The following is a 19,432-nucleotide window of genomic DNA, read 5'->3' on the forward strand; positions in this document are numbered from 1 at the left end:
ATCAAATACGACCCGCTGAAGTTAGACGAAACTCACCTGCTTATCTTGTATTTCAGATATCTGACAGATATATACAGACAACACACACACACACACACACACACACACACACACACATATATATATATATATGTATATATATATATATATAACAAAGATTATTATTTAAAGAAAAACAAATAATGTCACATGTAGCCAGCACGAAGATGTTCTTATTGAACCAACTATAAACTATAAACTGGACAGTTAGTTATTCAGACAATCGATTCTCCGAACTTTAAATCATGTGCCTTGTGAAGGGAAGGAATGTTATTTTATAGATGGCATGTATATGCGTGATAAGCAACACATTACGGGAATCAAAATGCTCCAACCCAGCAGCGGCAAGAGCACTACTGCCAATTCTTACAATAGCAACAGTAATTCAATCGTTACCATGACTAAAAGTATCCTTATTAACTACAGTAAAACTAAAATAACATCCTACAAACAAACAAGTACCTTCCAGAATAGAAGTACTTGCAACTTCTTTCAGCTTTACTTTTTGCATTACCCACTCCAGTGCCACTCTTCGTTTCTGTGCTTATAAGGCTCCAGAAAACAATAGGGCTATAATGCGCACGTCGACGACGCCTGTAGTGCTCTTTCGGAGATGTTTAAAACAAGACACACACACACACACACACACACACACACACACACACACACAAGCGATCACGCGCGCACGCGTGCAGAAACGAAGAGTGGCACTGGAGTGGGGTACTGCAAAAAGGAAAGCTGAAAGTTCCTTAGCGAAAAGTGCCTTTAAAATATTCTCAGTTTAATTTGTGGTGTACACATTTCAGAAAATTTGTCGTTATGAACTGTAAGTTGTGCGAAATTTCTAAGAATTTAGTGAAACAGACATTTTCTCGCATGGAGAATCAGAGCCACACAATTATTGAGGTTAACAACATATTTCATATCACAGCCGTTAATTTAACTGCAATAGACAGAATTGTAGAAACAGTGTTGTTAACCTTCATTCTTCGATCTAAGGAATAATTCAGGTTCATTCTGTTGTGTGTGGACGCTCATTGTTAAAATTTATGCTGCACTGGTCGTGTGTATATAGAAGTCTATAAAAAGAAATGAGCTTGGAACGTTTTAGACTTAATCTCACTTAAGTACACAGTTTTAAAGCCATAAAAATTGTTTGCCGTAGAATATACTCAAGACTCTTTTCAACAAGTAACGATATAAATACGGAAAACATTATCATTTTCGGTAGACTATTTTGCATATTCCACATCATAATGATCTACAATTACAACGACTTAGTCAATTAACTGACTAACTAGCTAATACAAAAATAAGACATTGAGAAGCAAAGGAGTCATCTTTTTGGGGCAATTGCGTGATATAGGAACATAAACTAGTAACTTCCTTTATTATAAAATAAATATCATAAAATGTTCACACAGTAAATTTTATTTTAACAACACATAAACACAGGACATACTAAATTATCACTCAGTGTCATCTACTTCCATCTTTGTTGGATTTAGATCACAACTAAGAGACACGTATATTGCTCATAAAATACATATATACAAAACTGTAAGACTCATAATAAATATATCAACACATTACCGGGAGACTGGTATTTACTTTCAGTATATACAAAGAGCTCTAAAGAACATTCCAGAATGAGCTGACACCATTCTGAAAACATTTAAAAGAAGTTTCTGTCGAAGTTATGTCAGCTGCTGAAGAAGGCAGGATTTATACTTCATTCTAGATATGAAATGGCGAATTTATGAACAGATGGATATCAATGTGAAACAAAAGGCATGTACTTGGTTCGTTGCATGCCTTGCGCCACTTGTGCTAACAAAATCTTGTTTGTAACAATTTAAATCTGTTAAGTAACAGGTTGTCCTAACAAAAGTCGTATGTAAAAAGGAAACAAGTGAAATTAAAGAGAGGTAACATCTGTTAAACGGTGGTGGCGAATATCTGACTGTAAGACAGGTGTGTCGGGGCATAAGATGAAAATTTCTATGCTACAGTTCTTTCCAAATGACAGAAATACTGATGTAGATGACCGTTAGAAATATCAACGAAAATTTTCTAGCCTGTAAGAGTAGATGCACGCATGGTGTTTTTCTAATTTTCAATACTTAACGAGACTCTTCCTGTGCCACATACTTTAAAATGATAAAATATTTGGAAATGTAATGTACACTCTTTTGAAGATCTGTAGCGAACATATTTGGCTACTTAATGCAACTACTAGTGAATACTTTTCTTTCTATAAATTGTACACAAGAAGTTGGAATGTAAGTGATATGAAAGGATTATTTAAAGAAATAATGTCACATGTAGCAGCAGGAAGATGTCCTTATTGAACCAGCTATAAACTGGACAGTTAGATATTCAGACAATCGATTCTCGAGAGGCAGTTAAATAACAGAAGAATGATTGAAAGAAACTAATCCCTTCTTCGTTACCTTCAGGGAGGGGGGGGGAGGGGGAGGGGGAGGGGGAGGAGGAGGAGGAGGAGGAGGAGAGAGCGAGAGAGAGAGAGAGGGTCGTCACGTTGAACTATATTACATGGACTGTACTACACTCATCGAGAGGAAGTATTTTATGAAAATTAATGCCCACGAGAGATACATTCTAGCAAATAGATTTTTCAAAGTTCTTGTTACGAGTATTAGATATAGTACATAAATATACATTTGACTGGATATTATTGATCGTCCAGAAAGCAATTGTTCGATCAGTCTGTCACGGTTATTATTCCATACTCATTTTCTAAGCTGGCAATACTCAGAACAGCTGAAAATTAATATTATTTGTTGCTGAGGTAAATCTTTGTCTTAGTTCGTCATTTTACGAGAATCTTTTCCTCACACACACACACACACACACACACACACACACACACACGCGCGCGCGCGCGCGCGCGCGCGCGTTGGTGCAAGGTGGTGGAGAAGAAACGTTTCACTCACAAACTTGGGAAATTAATTATTTTAAATGTTTATTTAAAATGGACAGTAGTAAGAAGATTCTGTCAATATTATACCCCACAGAAACAAATAGTAAGTGTTCACCTAATATTTTCGTTGATGCAATTACTAAAATGCTTTATGTCGTTAACTGGTGTCGGACACCATTGTCAGTCATCGGAGATAAAGAAGAGAAACAAATGAATATGTATTTTACTTTGTGAACACAATTTATAGGGGGGACCTGAGAAAAATGAAACGAAAATTAATTTTCATAGCGACTGAAATCAGTACTAGATGGTCACCAAGTTATGATCTGTCAGACTGGATAAAACGGTGGGTGCAAGTGTTACAAAAGGACTCTACCCCGCGTCCTATCAACGACGTCGTGGTAGAGTTGCCCAAGTTTACAGTGATGGCCTAGTTAACAGTTCCCTTTTAACTGAAACATTGATTAATCTTTTCAAAAGGAAAAAAGTTGTTTATAAAACCCTTTTATGGGAAGTCAAAAAACTGATGTACAAAGCTTACAGTGACAAGAGGTATGCTGAACCCTCGAGACCTAATTTTGTGATATAAAAGTACTGCGATACTTTTAAAAAAACCTAAAACCAAGGAAAGCTCATAAACACTAAGTACAATTTTTTCAAGTGGATCATGGTACACGTCGTGACATCAAAAATGAAACAACATTACGACCACAGTGACTCCTGTTCCCTCTTCATTATGGAAGTAACGTTATTTTCAGATGTCCGAACATGTACCACGATTCTGTCGAAATTTTGGACGTATCTTTACTGAATAAACAACTCTTCTTTTTAAAGATTAATTTTTGTTGAAGTCTACATAACTGAATTTTACTTTGAGATATTGTCGTTTCTTTTTTATACTATCACTCATCTTTGTACGATTTGTTTTGAAGCCTCTTACAAAAGTCTTTTAGAGGGACATTCGTACCTAGAATTCTTTTAAAAATATCTTTTAAACAAAAGGGAATTTTAAGGAAACCACGAATGTAAGTTCTACCGACTCTTCGCCTAGGGGTATTGCGTCAGCACGTAAGGAGTGAAGCAATAGCCCTCACATGGCACTTGCACCCTGAGGATTTTATTCCGACTGACAAAGTGTTACTTGGCGCTTTTAAACGGTATGAAAATTAATTTCCATTTTACAATTTTATGTTGTCTCAGAGGTGTAGAGTTAGCAAAGCTTACGACACAAACATTTTATGCTCACTGTACAGCAGATTGGTACGAATAGTAGCGCCGTTAACAAGACGACACGTATGTAGCTTATTTTATCTATTTACGAATATGCTGACTTTTGTTCATCTTCTAACAATGCTACAAAGGCTCCATTGTATTAGAACATATTTCTGAAACAGATGTGCCTCGTCATATTTAAAACGCACGATTTACGCATGTATATCAGTAATGTTTTTCATTATGGCCTATTTCACCGTTTTAAGATGTAGACAATCCACTAGTTGTATTTTGTTTTTTCCCACGTTTTGCTACAGATCTGAAGATGACCACTGGTGAACGAAACAGGTAGTCTGGATGACTGTCCTATTCGGACCATGTGGCAGCTTGTGAAAGGTAAATAAGTATTTTTTCTTTATAGTGTACCAGTTCCAATGATGGCCAGTGGTAGGTGATATCTGTTAACGAAAAGAAAATATTTTGTGTGAATACGTAAAAAAAATTGTACAATGAAAAGTCGCTCCCTGTCTCCATGACAAAGTATCATTTCTATAAATGTTGAAGTCAGGGAAACTATACATGGTGGGGAAAATAAAGGTTGGTCCGGAAAACATTTCGTGCACTTTAACTCCTTCAACCCAATTCACCTTACCAGCTCCCGTAAGATAGGCAACCCGAGTTACACCATCCGCACCGGCGGCGTATGATGTAACTCGGGTTGCCTATCTTACGAGGTAAATTGGGTTGCCACTGTTAAGGTGCACAATGTGTATTCCGGACCAGTTTCCTTTTGCCCACCCTGTACATAGCGTAAGTTCGTCATGTTAGTCGATTTTCCCCGGAAGTTGGGGGGCACTAGCCAGATGAAATGTGGATGTTTTAGTGAATGCTGTCAGCAGCGCGGCACGCCCTTGAGCCTGGAGTTGGAGAGGACGGCGGAGCGGCGCAGGTGGAGGCGGCGCAGGTACCAGGCGGCGGCGGCGGCGGCGGCCACCAGCAGCGCCGAGGCGGCGACGCCGAGCGCGACGGCGCGCAGCTGCTGCTGCTGGCTGGGCACCCGCACCTCCACCCGAGGGCTCGTCGCCAGGTACTCGTTGTGCGACCGCGCAGACACCTCGAACTGGTACGTCGCACCCTCCTCCAGGTGCGGCACTGCGAACAGGTTGACGTAAGCGTCTGAGCCACACACTATGCGAATGACAACGCTTTAATTATTAATCTCTAAAAAATAAAGCTGCGTAGTGAAAATTTTGTTTGATAGAATGACAGATGTAAGGTCGTTTCACGAAACTCTTCTTCTTAATGTTTCGTCCAGAATTGCGCTCAATATCTTCAGAGGCGTTATTCCTCTGTCGGCGAGACTCAAACGAGGAGCAATGTCTGGCCGAAACGTTAGGAACACGACCTTATACCCCGAAAGGTGCACCAGCAGCAAAATGTTCCTAGAATGAGATTTTCACTCTGCAGCGGAGTGTGCGCTGATGTGAAACTTCATGGCAGATTAAAACTGTGTGCCGGACCGAGACTCGAACCTGGGACCTTTGCCTTTCGCGGGCAAGTGCCCTACCAACTGGGACGGGGCGTGAGTCGTGCCTGGGTAGCTCAGTTGGTAGAGCTCTTGCCCGCGAAAGGCAAAGGTCCCGAGTTCAGTCTCGGTCCGGCACACAGTTTTAATCTGCCAGGAAGTTTCACATCAGCGCACACTCCGCTGCAGAGTGAAAATATCATTCTGGAAACATCCTCCAGGCTGTGGCTAAGCCATGTCTCCGCAATATCCTTTCTTTCAGGAGCTCGGCAAGGTTCGCAGGAGAGCTTCTGTAAAGTTTGGAAGGTAGGGGACGAGGTACTGGCAGAAGTAAAGCTGTGAGGACGGGGCGTGAGTCGTGCTTGGGTAGCTCAGTTGGTAGAGCACTTGCTCGCGAAAGGCAAAGGTCCCGATTTCGAGTCTCGGTCCCGCACACAGTTTTAATCTGTCAGGAAGTTTCAGCAAAATGTTTCTGTTTGCCGGTGGCGAAGACTGCCGAAAGTTGAGAAGAGGAGTAAGATGGCTGATCGCTTACTCTAAAACCATGCTTCTAACAAGGGAACGTTCCCATCGCACCCCCCTCAGATTTAGTTATAAGTTGGCCCAGTGGATAGGCCTTGAAAAACTGAACACAAATCAATCGAGAAAACAGGAAGAAGTTGTGTGGAACTACGAAAAAAATAAGCAAAATATACAAACTGAGTAGAAAATGCGCAAGATAGGCAACATCAAGGATAGTATGAGCTCGGAAGCGCGTGGTCCTGTGGTTAGCGTGAACAGCAGCGGAATGAGTGGTCCTTGGTTCAAGTCTTCCATCGAGTAAAAAGTTCAATTTTTAATTTTCAGAGAATTATTATCTGTCCGTCCGTCCGTCTGATGCGAGGTGACATCGAAACAAAACATATGTTTTGACAGAGCACAGGGAAAACTGTGCGACTGTGAAACTGTTGCATTCATTTGTTGCAGTTTATGTGACAAACTCTTATGTTTTCATCACTTTTTTGAGAGTGATTATCACGTCCACAAGAAAACCTAAATCGGGCAAGGTAGAAGAATCTTTCTACCCAATCGCCAAGTGTACAAGATAGGTGGGTCGACAACATATTCCTGTCGTGTGACGCACATGCCGTCACCAGTGCCGTATAGAATATATCAGGCCTGTTTTCCTGTGGAGGAATTCGTTGACCTATGACCTTGCGATCAAATGTTTTTGGTTCCCATTGGTGAGGCACGTCCTTTCGTCTAATAATCGCACGGTTTTGCGCTGCGGTCGCAAAACACAGACACTAAACTTATTGCAGTGGACAGAGACGTCAATGAACGAATGCACAGATAATAACTTTGGGAAAATAAAAAGTAAACTTTTCACTCGTGGGAAGACTTGAACCAAGGACCTCTCGTTCCGCAGCTACTTACGCTAACCACAGGACCACGGCGTTCCTGAGCTCACACTATCCTTGATGTTGCCTATCTTGCGTATGGACTACTCAGTTCGTATATTTTGCTTATTTTTTTCACAGTTCCACACAACTTCTTCCTGTTTTCTCGATTGATCTGTGTGCAGTTTTTCAAGGCCTATCCACTGTGCCAACTTATAACTAAATCTGAGGGGGGTGCGATGGGGTGGTTCCCTTGTAAGTACCACTGAAAGAGCCCAAACAGGGATGAAAAGCTTGTGTACTCCAGTTTACGTTCCTCTTACCAATAATCATGTAGAGTCCGAGGACTGGTCAAAGATAGCGGTGACCGCAGAGATCAACTACTATTCACAATATATATAAATGACCTTGTGGATAACATCAGAAATTCACTGAGGCTTTTTGCGGATGATGCTGTAGTATATCGAGAGGTTGCAACAATGGAAAATTGAACTGAAAAGCAGGAGGATCTGCAACGAATTGACACATGGTGCAGGGAATGCAATTCAATCTCAATGTAATCAAGTGTAATCTGCTGCGAAAACATAGAAATAAAGATCCTTTATCATTTAGCTACAATATAGAGGTCAGCAAATGGAAGCAGTTAATTCCATAAATTATCTGGGAGTAGGCATTAAGAGTGATCTAAAATGGAATGACGATATAAAATTAATCGTCGGTCAGGCAGATGCCAGACTCAGATTCATTGGAAGAATCCTAAGGAAATGCAGTCCGAAAACAAAGGAAGTAGGCTACAGTACAATTGTTCGCCCACTGCTTGAATACTGCTCACTGGTGTGGGATCCGAACCAGATAGGGTTGATAGAAGAGAGAAGATCCAACAGAGAGCAGCGCGCTTCGTTACAGGATCATTTAGTAATCGCGAAAGCGTTACTGAGATGATAGATAGACTCCAGTGGAAGACTCTGCAAGAGAGACGCTCAGTAGCTCGGTACGGGCTTTTGTTGAAGTTTGGAGAACATACCTTCACCGAGGAGTCAAGCAGTATATTGCTTCCTCCTATGTATATCTTGCGAAGAGACCATGAGGATAAAATCGGAGAGATTAGAGCCCACACAGAGGCATACCGACAATCTTTCTTTCTATGAACAATACGAGAATGGAATAGAAGGGAAAACCGATTGAGGTACTCAAGGTACCCTTCGCCACACACCGTCAGGTGGCTTGCGGAGCATAGATGTAGATGTAGATGATCGTAAAACTCTTGCGCCAGGGTAATATCACCTCTGCAGTTGCTGCGACAGTTCAATATCACTCTCTTTGGCGGTATCTGTTTCGCCGACTTCGCAGGTAGTTTGCGGATAGGGTATCCGTGGTCGCTGGGACGCTGCCTCGCTTGTAGCCAGCACGTTGGGTCAAGAGGAAACAGGAATATTCAATACGAGTCGTCGTCTTTGACCAATGACATAATGTTTATGGTCGCTGTCACGCTAGCTTTTGGTGCACATTTAAAAAAAAAAAAAAAAAAAAAAAAAACAGTTGTGATGAGAGACTGATCTGTTGATTTGCCTGACGTATAGGTTAAGTTGGGAAGTTGCAGTTTGGTTATGATTTGGCGAAGGTAACGAATGTGATACTAAAAAGAAACCTATCTGTGGAGACAGACTGATCTGCAGCTGAGCCTGTCTGAAAAATAATAATTATTATGTTATGATGTTCCGACATTGTCCTCACTTACCAACAGAAATATCTGCACTTACAATCTTACTGTATAGCGTCGTATCATGCTTGCCTACCGTTAGTGTCAACAATAATTAGATTATGTTCGTTATCTCGTGTTCACTTCAATTGTCTCTACCGTAAACCCTTGTTCGCAGATGCAAGCGAAAGACAGTGACCACTGGCCAACTGTCTGCGCATGCACTTTCTCCTGTGTTCGCTAGCATTCGCTTTGGTGAGGAGGGCTCCATACTGACCCACGAAGAAGGTGTCGGTGGTGTCTGCGCGGCCGTACAGCTGCTGGCGCGGGCCCTCGGTCCAGCGCACGGTGTACGACTTGAGGTCCTCGCTGCCGAACAGCGGCGGCTCCCACGACACCATGTAGCCGTCGTCCGTCAGCTGCACCGTCACGTTGTGCGGCGGCCCGATCTGCTGGAATGAGCCTGCGCAGAGCGTTCCATTCTGAACACACACTACACCAAACACAAACAATACTAAAAAAAATACTCAAAGAATACTGACGCTGTAGACACACGTGCAGTTTCTGTCAGGCTATACTTTGTCTTGGAATAAGTAAATATCAGGTGAAAATGTTCTTTTTTAATATTTTTGCTTTTTATCTCGGGAAGTGAGCGACGAATTTGTGACAGCCTGCTGTGTAAAATATTGTCACCAGATGAAGCAAGTTCGAGCTGTGAGTGTCACAACAACGCAGAGTGTAGCAAACAGTTATTAGATTAATCAACAGAGGACAGAACAATAACCAGAGACAAATAATATACAAACTACTTCAGAGAGTATACGTGTTGTCAGTTCTTTCAGACATGTCCAAAAGAACAGACATCACATTGAAACTTCCTGGCAGATTAAAACTGTGTGCCCGACCGAGACTCGAACTCGGGACCTTTGCCTTTCGCGGGCAAGTGCTCTACCATCTTTTTTTTTATTTCATTTTGTTCGCTATTGTCCGTTGCATCTGCTCGGGGCGGACGTCGTAAGACATCCATTTATGTTCGTTGTTGATCGATTGACTCAGTTTTTTTATTACAGAGAGCACATAACTCTCTGACCGAACACGCTGAGCTACCGTGCCGGCTGTTTCTTTTGTTCGTTGCATCTGCTCGGGTCGGACGTCGTGAGACATCCGTTTAAGTTCGTTGTTGATCGATTAACTCAGTTTTTTTTTATTACAGAGAGCAGCTAACCCTCTGACCAAACACGCTGAGCTACCGTGCCGGCTAAGAGTGAAAATCTCATTCTGGAGACATCACATTGATTCTGCAGCAACTATGATGTGCAAATTCTCCTTCCAGCCTGCCTCCCTCTGGCTCCACCGAAACTACTAAAACTGTTCAGTCTGCCGAAATGGAGACACGAAAGTACATATGTTCTGAAGTACATTGGTTAAAGTAGACCATCCAGGTTTTCCACGAGTCTGGAAAGCTTCACGTGATCCGTCAACTGGTTGCTTTATCAATCCAACGCGACTAGCCAGGTATAGGTAGGTAGATTAATTACAGCTCATTTATCATAAAGGTAGGAGAACCAAATGAACCAAAGGATAAATAAAATCGCATTCTCTGACCCACACTGACCCACAATGAATGTACTCTGAATAGCCAAAGAAACTGGTACACCAGCCTGATATCGAGTAGGGTCCCTGCGAGCACTCAGAAGTGCCGCAACGCGACATGGCATGGACTCGAATAATATCTGAAGTAGTGCTGGAGGGAACTGACACCATGAATCCTGCAGGGCTGCCCGTAAATCCGTAAGAGTAAGAGTGGTTGCAGATCTCTTCTGAACAGCGCGTGGCTCAATAATGTTCATATCTGGGGACTGTGGTGGCCAGTGGAAGTGTTTAAACTCAAAAGAGTGTTCCTGGGCCACTCTGTAGCAATTCTAGACGTTTGGAATGTTGCATTGTCCTGCTGGAATGCCCAAGTCCTTCGGAATGCGCAATGGACATGAATGGATGCAGATTATCTGACAGGTTGCTTACGTACGTGTCACCTGTCAGATTCATATCTAGACGTATCAGGGGTCCCATATCACGCCAACTGCACACGTCCCACACCATTTCAGATCCTACACCGGCTTGAGCAGTTCACTGCTAACAAGCAGTGTCTGTGGATTGATGAGGTTGTCTCCATACTCGTACACTTCTATTTGCTAGCTAGAATTTGAAACGAGACTCGCCCGACCAGGCAACATGTTTCCACTCATCAACAGTCCTATGGGGCGTAAAGCTTTGTGTCGTGCACTCGTCAAGGGTACACGAGTGTGTCCTCGGCTCCGAAATCCCATGGCGATGATGTTTCATCGAACGGCTCGCACGTTGACACTTGTTGATGACCCAGCATTGAAATCTGCAGCAATCTGCGGAATGGTTGCACTTCTGTCACGTTGAACGATTCTCTTCAGGCGTCTTTGGTCCCGTTCTTGCAGGATATTTTTCGGCCGTAGCGACTCGGATATTTGATGTTTTACCGGATTCCTGATATTCACGGTACAGTCTTGAAATGGTGGTACAGGATAATTCCCACTTCGTCGCTAGGAGACGCTGTGTCCCATCTATGGATCATCGACCACATCATCACGTTGAAACTCACATATGTCTCGGTAGCCAGCCATTGTAGCAGCAGTAACAGATCTAACAACTTCAGCAGACATTTGTTGTCTTATACATGCGTTGAAACTTCCTGGCAGATTAAAACTGTGTGCCCGACCGAGACTTGCCTTTCGCGGGCAAAGGTCCCGAGTTCGAGTCTCGGTCGGGCACACAGTTTTAATCTGCCAGGAAGTTTCATATCAGCGCACACTCCGCTGCAGAGTGAAAATCTCATTCTGGAAACATCCCCCAGGCTGTGGCTAAGCCATGTCTCCGCAATATCCTTTCTTTCAGGAGTGCTAATTCTGCAAGGTTCGCAGGAGAGCTTCTGTAAAATTTGGAAGGTAGGAGACGAGGTACTGGCAGAAATAAAGCTGTGAGTACCGGGCGTGAGTCGTGCTTCGGTAGCTCAGTTGGTAGATCACTTGCCCGCGAAAGGCAAAGGTCCCGAGTTCGAGTCTCGGTCGGGCACACAGTTTTAATCTGCCAGGAAGTTTCATATCGCGCACACTCCGCTGCAGAGTGAAAATCTCATTCTGTATACATGCGTTGTCGACCGCAGCGCCGTATTCTGCCTATTTACATATCTCTTTTTTTGAATACGCATGCCTATACCAGTTTCCTTGGCGCATCAGTATATACTGCATTGAGACGTAATAGTCGGGTAAAAAGAGACTTTTCGTCACCATTCGAACCCTACTCATAACACAGAATAAACTGCTATGCAGCGTAGCACAGAGGGAAGACAGGCAGGCAAGTAGGACACGTCCAGTCTGCCCTTTCTGCTGCTAATGTGCGGCAGCTTACCTATCTAGCTAACAGGCGAGCATGGGCAGTTTAAAATCGGAACGTGTACACCCCTGATGAAGACACAAAGGAAAAAGAGACATTAACTGCCAGTGGGGAAAGTTAAAAATTTGCGCTGGATTCGTACCAGGGCCTCCAGCTTACAAGGAAGATGCGCTGATCACTAGTCCACCCTAGCACACCTCCTGTTAGACCCAAATTCTCAACTTATCGACACGCTACGGACGCAGTGCCCCTGCTTGTTACCCTTTTACTCGCAGTCATGTCGAAAAGAATAGACACCACACATTCATACAACATGTCTCAAAGGGCAGTGAATCCATTACCTTTAGTGCGAATGTACAATTACGTTTGACCTTCTGCAGGAGGACATGGACGGGAACTGTTGATAGGTGTACTAGGTGGGAATGAGGGCAGACCCTGTGTTCGGGCCAGCCAGAGTGGCCGAGCGGTTCTAGGCGCTTCAGTCTGGAACTGCGCGACCGCTACGGTCGCAGGTTCGAATCCTGCCTCGGGCATGGATGTGTCTGATGTCCTTAGGTTAGTTAGGTTTAAGTAGTTCTAAGTTCTAGGGGACTGATGACCTCAGCTGTTAAGTCGCATAGTGCTCAGAGCCATTTTTTTTAAACTGTGTTCGGGTAGCGCAGAGGATAATGTAGCTGCCTAGTAAGCAGGAGATACAGGTTTCGATTTCCAGTCCAGTGCACATTTTCATTCATCGCCGCTGATTCCGCATAAAGTCTCGATGCAACTTACATAAGTAGTTCCCTCGGTTTCCTTTCGTTTCTCCCCCCCTTCACCTTCAATTTACATAATACCAGAACTATTCAAAAAGTAAGTTTCGATCGTTCGTGAAATGGGAACCAATGCAAAAAACAAAAATGTTTTATTTGCAACCTTCCAGCTTCTTTTCTGCGAAGTCCCGGCACCAACGTAGAAATATGTTGTAGCTTTGTGCCAGCTTCCCAATACTCCCGTCATAGAATAGAGCAGACTGTGCTTTCCGCCAATTCTCTACGCTGGTCTACAGTTCGTTGACTGTGCCAAAATATTATCTTCAACGTCAGCAGTTCATGTGAGCAGAGATGAAACTCAGGGGCACCCACTTATGGGCTGTATTGCGGGTGATCTAAACTTCCCATCGCAAATGCTGTAGTAGCGTCTTCATTGCCCTAGAGAGTGCAGTCGAGAATTTACACTACAGGCCATTAAAGTTGCTAGACCAAGAAGAAGTGCAAATGATAAATGGGTAATTATTGGGATTACATTTTCACGCAATTTGGTTGCTTAGATCCTGAGAAATCAGTACCCGCAACAACCACATCTGGCCGTAATAAAGGCCTTCATACGCCTGGGTATTGAGTCAAACACAGCTTGGATGGCGTGTACAGGAACAGCTGCCCATGCAGCTTCAACTAGATACCACAGTTCATCAAGAGTAGTGACTGGCGTATTGTGACGAGCCAGTTGCTCGGCCACCATTGACCAGACGTTTTCAATTGGTGAGAGATCTGGAGAATGTGCTGGCCAGGGCAGCAGTCGAACATTTTCTGTATCCAGAAAGGCCCGTACAGGATCTGCAACATGCGGTCGTGCATTATCCTTCTGAAATGTAGGGTTTCGTAGGGATCGAATGAAGGGCCGAGCCCCGGGTCGTAACACATCTGAAATGTAACGTCCACTGTTGAAAGTGCCGTCAATGCGAACAAGAGGTGACCGAGCGTGTAACCAATGGCACCACATACCATCACGCCGGGTGATACGCCAGTATGGCGACGACGAATACACGCTTCCAATGTGCGTCCACCGCAATGTCGTCAAACACGGATGCTACCATCATGATGCTGTAAACAGAACCTGGATTCATCCGAAAAATTGACATTTTGCCATTCGTGCACCCATGTTCGTCGTTGAGTACACAATCTCAGGTGCTCCTGTCTGTGATCCAGCGTCAAGCGTAACTGCAGCCATGGTCTCCGAGCGGATAGTCCACGCTTCTGCGAACGTCGTCGAAATGTTCGTGCACATGATTGTTGTCTTACAAACGTCCCCATCCGTTAACTCAGGGATCAAGACGTGGCTGCACGATCCGTTACAGCCATGCGTATAAGATACCTGTCATCTCGACTGCTAGTGATACGAGGGCGTTGGGATCCATCACGGCGTTCCGTATTACCCTCCTGAACCCACCGATTCCATATTATGCTAACCTATATCAAAGTCGGAAACGTGATGGTACGAATTTCTCCTCCTTACACGAGGCATCACAACAACGTTTCACCAGGCAACGCCAGTCAACTGCTGTTTGTGTATGAAAAATCGTTTGCAAACTTTCCTCATGTCAGCACATTGTAGGTGTCGCCACCGGTGCCAACCTTGTGTGAATGCTCTGAAAAGCTAATCATTTGCATATCACAGCATCTTCTTCCTGTCGGTTAAATTTCGCGTCTGTAGCACGTCATCTTCGTGGTGCAGCAATTTTCATGGCGAGAGTGTATGTAAAGAGCAGACAACACACGCATTATATTCAGGAACGATTGACAAATACTGGGTAAAGAAATACAGTAGAAGAAGAATGGGAAATTTTGAGAGATGATATATTGAAGACAGCAGAGGATCAAGTAGGTAAAAAGACGAGGGCTAGTAGAAATCCACGGGTAACAGAAGAGATAATGAATTGGATTGGTGAAAGCAGAAAATATAAAAACGCAGTAAATGAAGCAGACGAAAAGGACTACAAACGTCTCAAAAATGAGATCGACAGGAAGTGCAAAAGTGCTAAGGAAGAATGACTAGAAGACAAATGTAAGCATGTAGAGGCATGTATCACTAGGGGTAAGACAGGCACTGCTTACAGGAAAATTAAAGAGACCTTTGGAGAAAAGAGAACAATTTGTATGAATATCAAGAGTTCGGATGGAAAACCAGTCCTAAGCCGATAAGGGTAGGTAGAAAAGTGGAAGGAGTATTTAGAGTGTCTGCACAAGGGAGATGTACTTGAGGACAACATTGTGGAAATGGAAGAGGACGTAGATGAAGATGAAATGGGAGATATGATATTGCGCGAGGAATCTGACAGAGCAGTCAAAGACCTAAATCAGAAGAAAGCCCTAGCAGCATCCAATATTCGATTAGAACTATGATAGCCTTGGGAGAGCCAGCCACGACAAACCTCTAGCATCTGGTGAGCAAGATGTATGAGACAGGTGAAATAACCACAGATATGAAGTAGAATATAATAATTCTAGTCCCAAAGAAAGCTGGTGTCGAGAGGTATGAAAATTACCGATCTATCAGATTAATGTCTGCAAAATACTAACACGAATTACTGTATTTACAGACGAAAGGAGAAACTGCTAGAAGCCAACCTCGGGGAAGATCAGTTTTGATTCCGTGGAAATGTTGGAACACGTGAGGCAATATTTACCTTACGACGTATCTTAGAAAATAGATTAAGGAAATCCAAACCTACGTTTCTAGCATTTGTAGACTTAGAGAAAGCTTTTGACAATGTCGATTGGAATACCCTCTTTAAAATTCTGACGGCGGCGGGAATAAAATACAGGGAGTGAAAGTCTATTTACAATTTGTACAGAAACTAGATATCAGTTATAAGAGTCGAGGGGCTAGAAAGAAAAGCAGTGATTGAAAAGGGGGTTAGACGGGTTGTAGCCTATGTTATTCAATCTGTATATTGAGCAACCAGTAAAGGAAACAGAAGAAAAATTTGGAGTAGAAATTAATACCCACGGAGAAAAAATAAAAACTTTGAGGTTTGCCGATTACATTATAATCCTAGCCGAGACAGAAGGACCTGGAAGAGTAGTTGAACGGAATGGACAGTGTGTTGAAGAAAGGAGGGTATAAGTTGAACATCAACAAAAGCAAAACGAGGATAATGGAGTGTAGTCGAATTAAATCAGTTGAAACTCATGGAATTAGAACAGGAAATGAGACACTTAAGGTAGTAGATAAGTTTTGCTATCTGAGGAGCAATATAACTGATGATGGTCGAAGTAGAGAGGATATAAAATGTAGACTGGCTTTGGTTAGGAAAGCGTTTCTGAAGAAGAGAAGTTTGTTAACATTATAGATTTAAGTGTGAGGAAGTCTTTTCTGAGAGTAGTTGTATGGAGTGCGACCATGTATGGAAGCGAAACATGGACGATAAATAGTTTGGACAAGACGAAAATAGAAGCTTTCGAAATGCGGTGCTACAGAAGAATGCTGAAGATTAGATGGGTAGATCACGTAGCTAATGAGTAGCTGCTGAACAGAACTGGGGACAAGAGGATTTTGTGGTACAACCTGACTAAAAGAAGGGATCGGTAAGACACGTTCTGAGGCATCAAGGGATCACTAATATTGTATTGGAGGGAAGAGTGGAGGGTAAAATTCGCAGAGGGAGACTAAGAGATGAATACACTAAACAGACTGAGAAGGATGTGGGTTGCAGTAGTTACTCGGAGATGAAGAAGCTTGTACAGGATAAAGTAGCATGGAGAGCTGCATCAAACCAGTCTCTGGACTGAAGACCACTACAACAACATATAAAAAAAAGATAAACTATGGTTCTTTAGAGATCGGAGAGACATAGATTTTGTGATTGAGTTAAGAACATTATTCTGAAAATCTCTGAAGAAAGTGAGAAGAATTTGACAGATATATGTGAAAAAGAGGATAACGTAAAGTGATCAATTTTAACGAAGCACTTATCAAAAGCTAAGTAAGAAAGTTTCTGTCACACGTATATTTACGAGAACAATATTTCTGTTTATGTATTCAATTAAATAAATGTTTAATCTTCAGCTTCGTAGTTAAGCAAACTGAATTTTCATCATTTACTTAAATCTACAAAATATTCTGCTCGAGGCAGTGGTTTGAAGAAAATATAAATATTATTCAATAGGTAAATGCGGAATGATAAGGTGGACTGCACAAGGAGAGATAAAGTATTAGTCTGGCACTATAGAGGATGAGTAATCAGCGGCAGTGTTGGCTGTCAGCAACTGCGAGAGGCAGACTGCATAACAGCAACATCATGGCGCCCAGTATGAGCACTGACAACTCAGTCAAAGGTGGTAGGTCCGCTAATGAGTGGGTGGATGATGTTTAAATTATTTATAAGGGGAGTGACGTGTTATCATGATGCTCAATTTCATCCACATCACATTTATAATTGTTGACTCACACACTTAAGGTCGTACCTGTTTGTGAAACATTTAAATCCCATGCTTGTAATAGATGTGTTCAAACAAAGTAAGCACAACGGAATCGCTAAAATCCGGTATAACCGTGTACTGGAGAATTTGCTTCATCACGAATTCTTAGAAAGCTACTTCTTAAATATATTTGCTCTGTAAAGGAATGGGATTCTGAATAATCTTAATGAAGTGGGGGATTGAAGTCAATTTGTATGATGACCAGCATGGAAAAGCCTCTTTAGACACAGAGACTATGATCTGCTTAGGGGTTGGCTACTACCTCGACAGTGAAAGGCATGCACTGGTAGTGCAACTTTAGTTGGATTAGTTTAATGCCAAATACTGAAACACTCTACGCTGACAGGCCGGAGGTCTCTCCAGCTAAGATGGCTGCTAGCTAAATTACTCTGGTGGAAGACCACGTGCTATTCCATACCATAGTACGAAATAACAAACTTACTCACTGTTCCAGCACGGACAGAAACGAAGTAATGCGGCACACATCTATCTGAGTTTAGAGATTTTAAACGGAGAGGACCGGGATGAGCCTAACGACAAGTAACATAGATCGTCAGCACAAACGGATGCAAGCCCCTGCCACAAAATAAATTCGTGATACAATATTTAACTAGAAATAACAAGATTCGGATGCAAAATATTATTTGAATATAAATAGAGTCATTCTTTCAGCGTGAAGGTGGTGATATCCACAGGTTTAAACGCGTCCAGATTCACAAGTTGAAAGTGAAATGACCGTATGGCACTGTTGGCCGGCAGGACCCATCTGGGGAAGCCGAGTGCAAGTCTTATTTCTGTCGACGCCACATGGGGCGACTTGCGTGCCGGTGATAAGGATGAAACGAGCGGAGAAAATCTCCAACCCGAGCATACAGCTCGGGGGGGGGGGGGGGGGGGGCAAGCACGTTTCCACTCTGCTAAGCAAGCAGACGATTCATAAATTAATCCCGACTTAGAATTTCATCTCGATGTTTCAGCAAGGCATCCATACTCACCGGATCCACACAGCAGACTCTGCAGTCGTAAGTCTCATCTCGCTACCTGGGATGAGAATGTTATTAACCTTCCACACGGCAGGCCACATGAACATCCAAATGGCACGATTTTAAGAATTGCGGTAAGTTCGGCTCTGCCTTTAAAACGCGTCCCGTCAACAAGTTTGAAAGGAGAGCTGAACGACACATCCCTCACCTCCCAGAAAACAAGGAAGGAGACCTCCACTGGCTAGCATCTCCGCCCCTATATTCCAATTCCATGCAGGTTTCAGCCTCAGGATTTAGTACATGAGGAGGCATGGCTGGTTCCTCCAAGCATTGGCATGAGAAAGAAAATGAAACAAATCAAAACTAGCGGGAAAATGCTCCTAGCGGAACACAAAAATGGGAATATGCTCCTGTTTAAAAGAATCTGGCTGATAAGTGGGGTACCACCTCTCTGTAACTTTAAAAATTTTCCAAAAATTTTTCCATGCGAATATATCATGCACTTTTGTGCTGAGAGAGGAGACAGTGGCAGCAGGAAACCGACTGAGAAGTAATAAATCCTCTTTTCAACATGCAACTCATCTCCCCCTCCCTCAAGCTACCCTAACTCGCCGACATCCACTAGTCCATCGCTGTCTCGTTCATACTCGTCCACTCCCACCTGCCCATTCCCACTTATTCAGCCCAACTCGTTGTCATTATCTCTTTGTGTCTGTCTGTCACTATCTGCTGTGTCACAGCCACGGCCCCTTCGTTCTGTTCTGCCACTACCGTCTCCTCTCACTGTCAGTCTCCCTCTTGCTCTCTCTCCCTACAGCTATCTCATTCATTCCCACTGCTGCTGGCTCTCATCACTGTCGCTGTCTCTCTCTTCCTCGCTGTACATTCTCATTCTCACTGGCTCTCACCCACTTGCGCTTTCTCTGTCTCTTTTTGCCTCACCCTCTGGCACTGTCTCCTCCACTCTTTTCTTAGCTTTGTTCTGTCACTG

At 43.1% G+C, this 19,432-nt stretch overlaps 1 protein-coding gene across 1 annotated transcript in view; it reads right to left on the reverse strand.

Moving 5' to 3' along the window:
- Positions 1-1,404: 1,404 nt before the first annotated feature.
- The window catches only part of LOC126195084 (protein borderless), a 444,253-nt gene continuing 426,225 nt past the window's right edge, over positions 1,405-19,432 (reverse strand). The window contains exons 11-12 of the mRNA XM_049933546.1: positions 9,076-9,261; positions 1,405-5,347 (exon numbers count right to left, since the gene is read on the reverse strand). Of these exons, the coding sequence (XP_049789503.1) occupies positions 5,088-5,347; positions 9,076-9,261 (446 nt within the window). The 3' untranslated portion in view covers positions 1,405-5,087. The remainder of the gene's footprint in view (positions 5,348-9,075; positions 9,262-19,432) is intronic.

The sequence above is a fragment of the Schistocerca nitens genome, chromosome 7, assembly GCF_023898315.1.
Source record: "Schistocerca nitens isolate TAMUIC-IGC-003100 chromosome 7, iqSchNite1.1, whole genome shotgun sequence".
NCBI classification, from domain to species: domain Eukaryota; kingdom Metazoa; phylum Arthropoda; class Insecta; order Orthoptera; family Acrididae; genus Schistocerca; species Schistocerca nitens.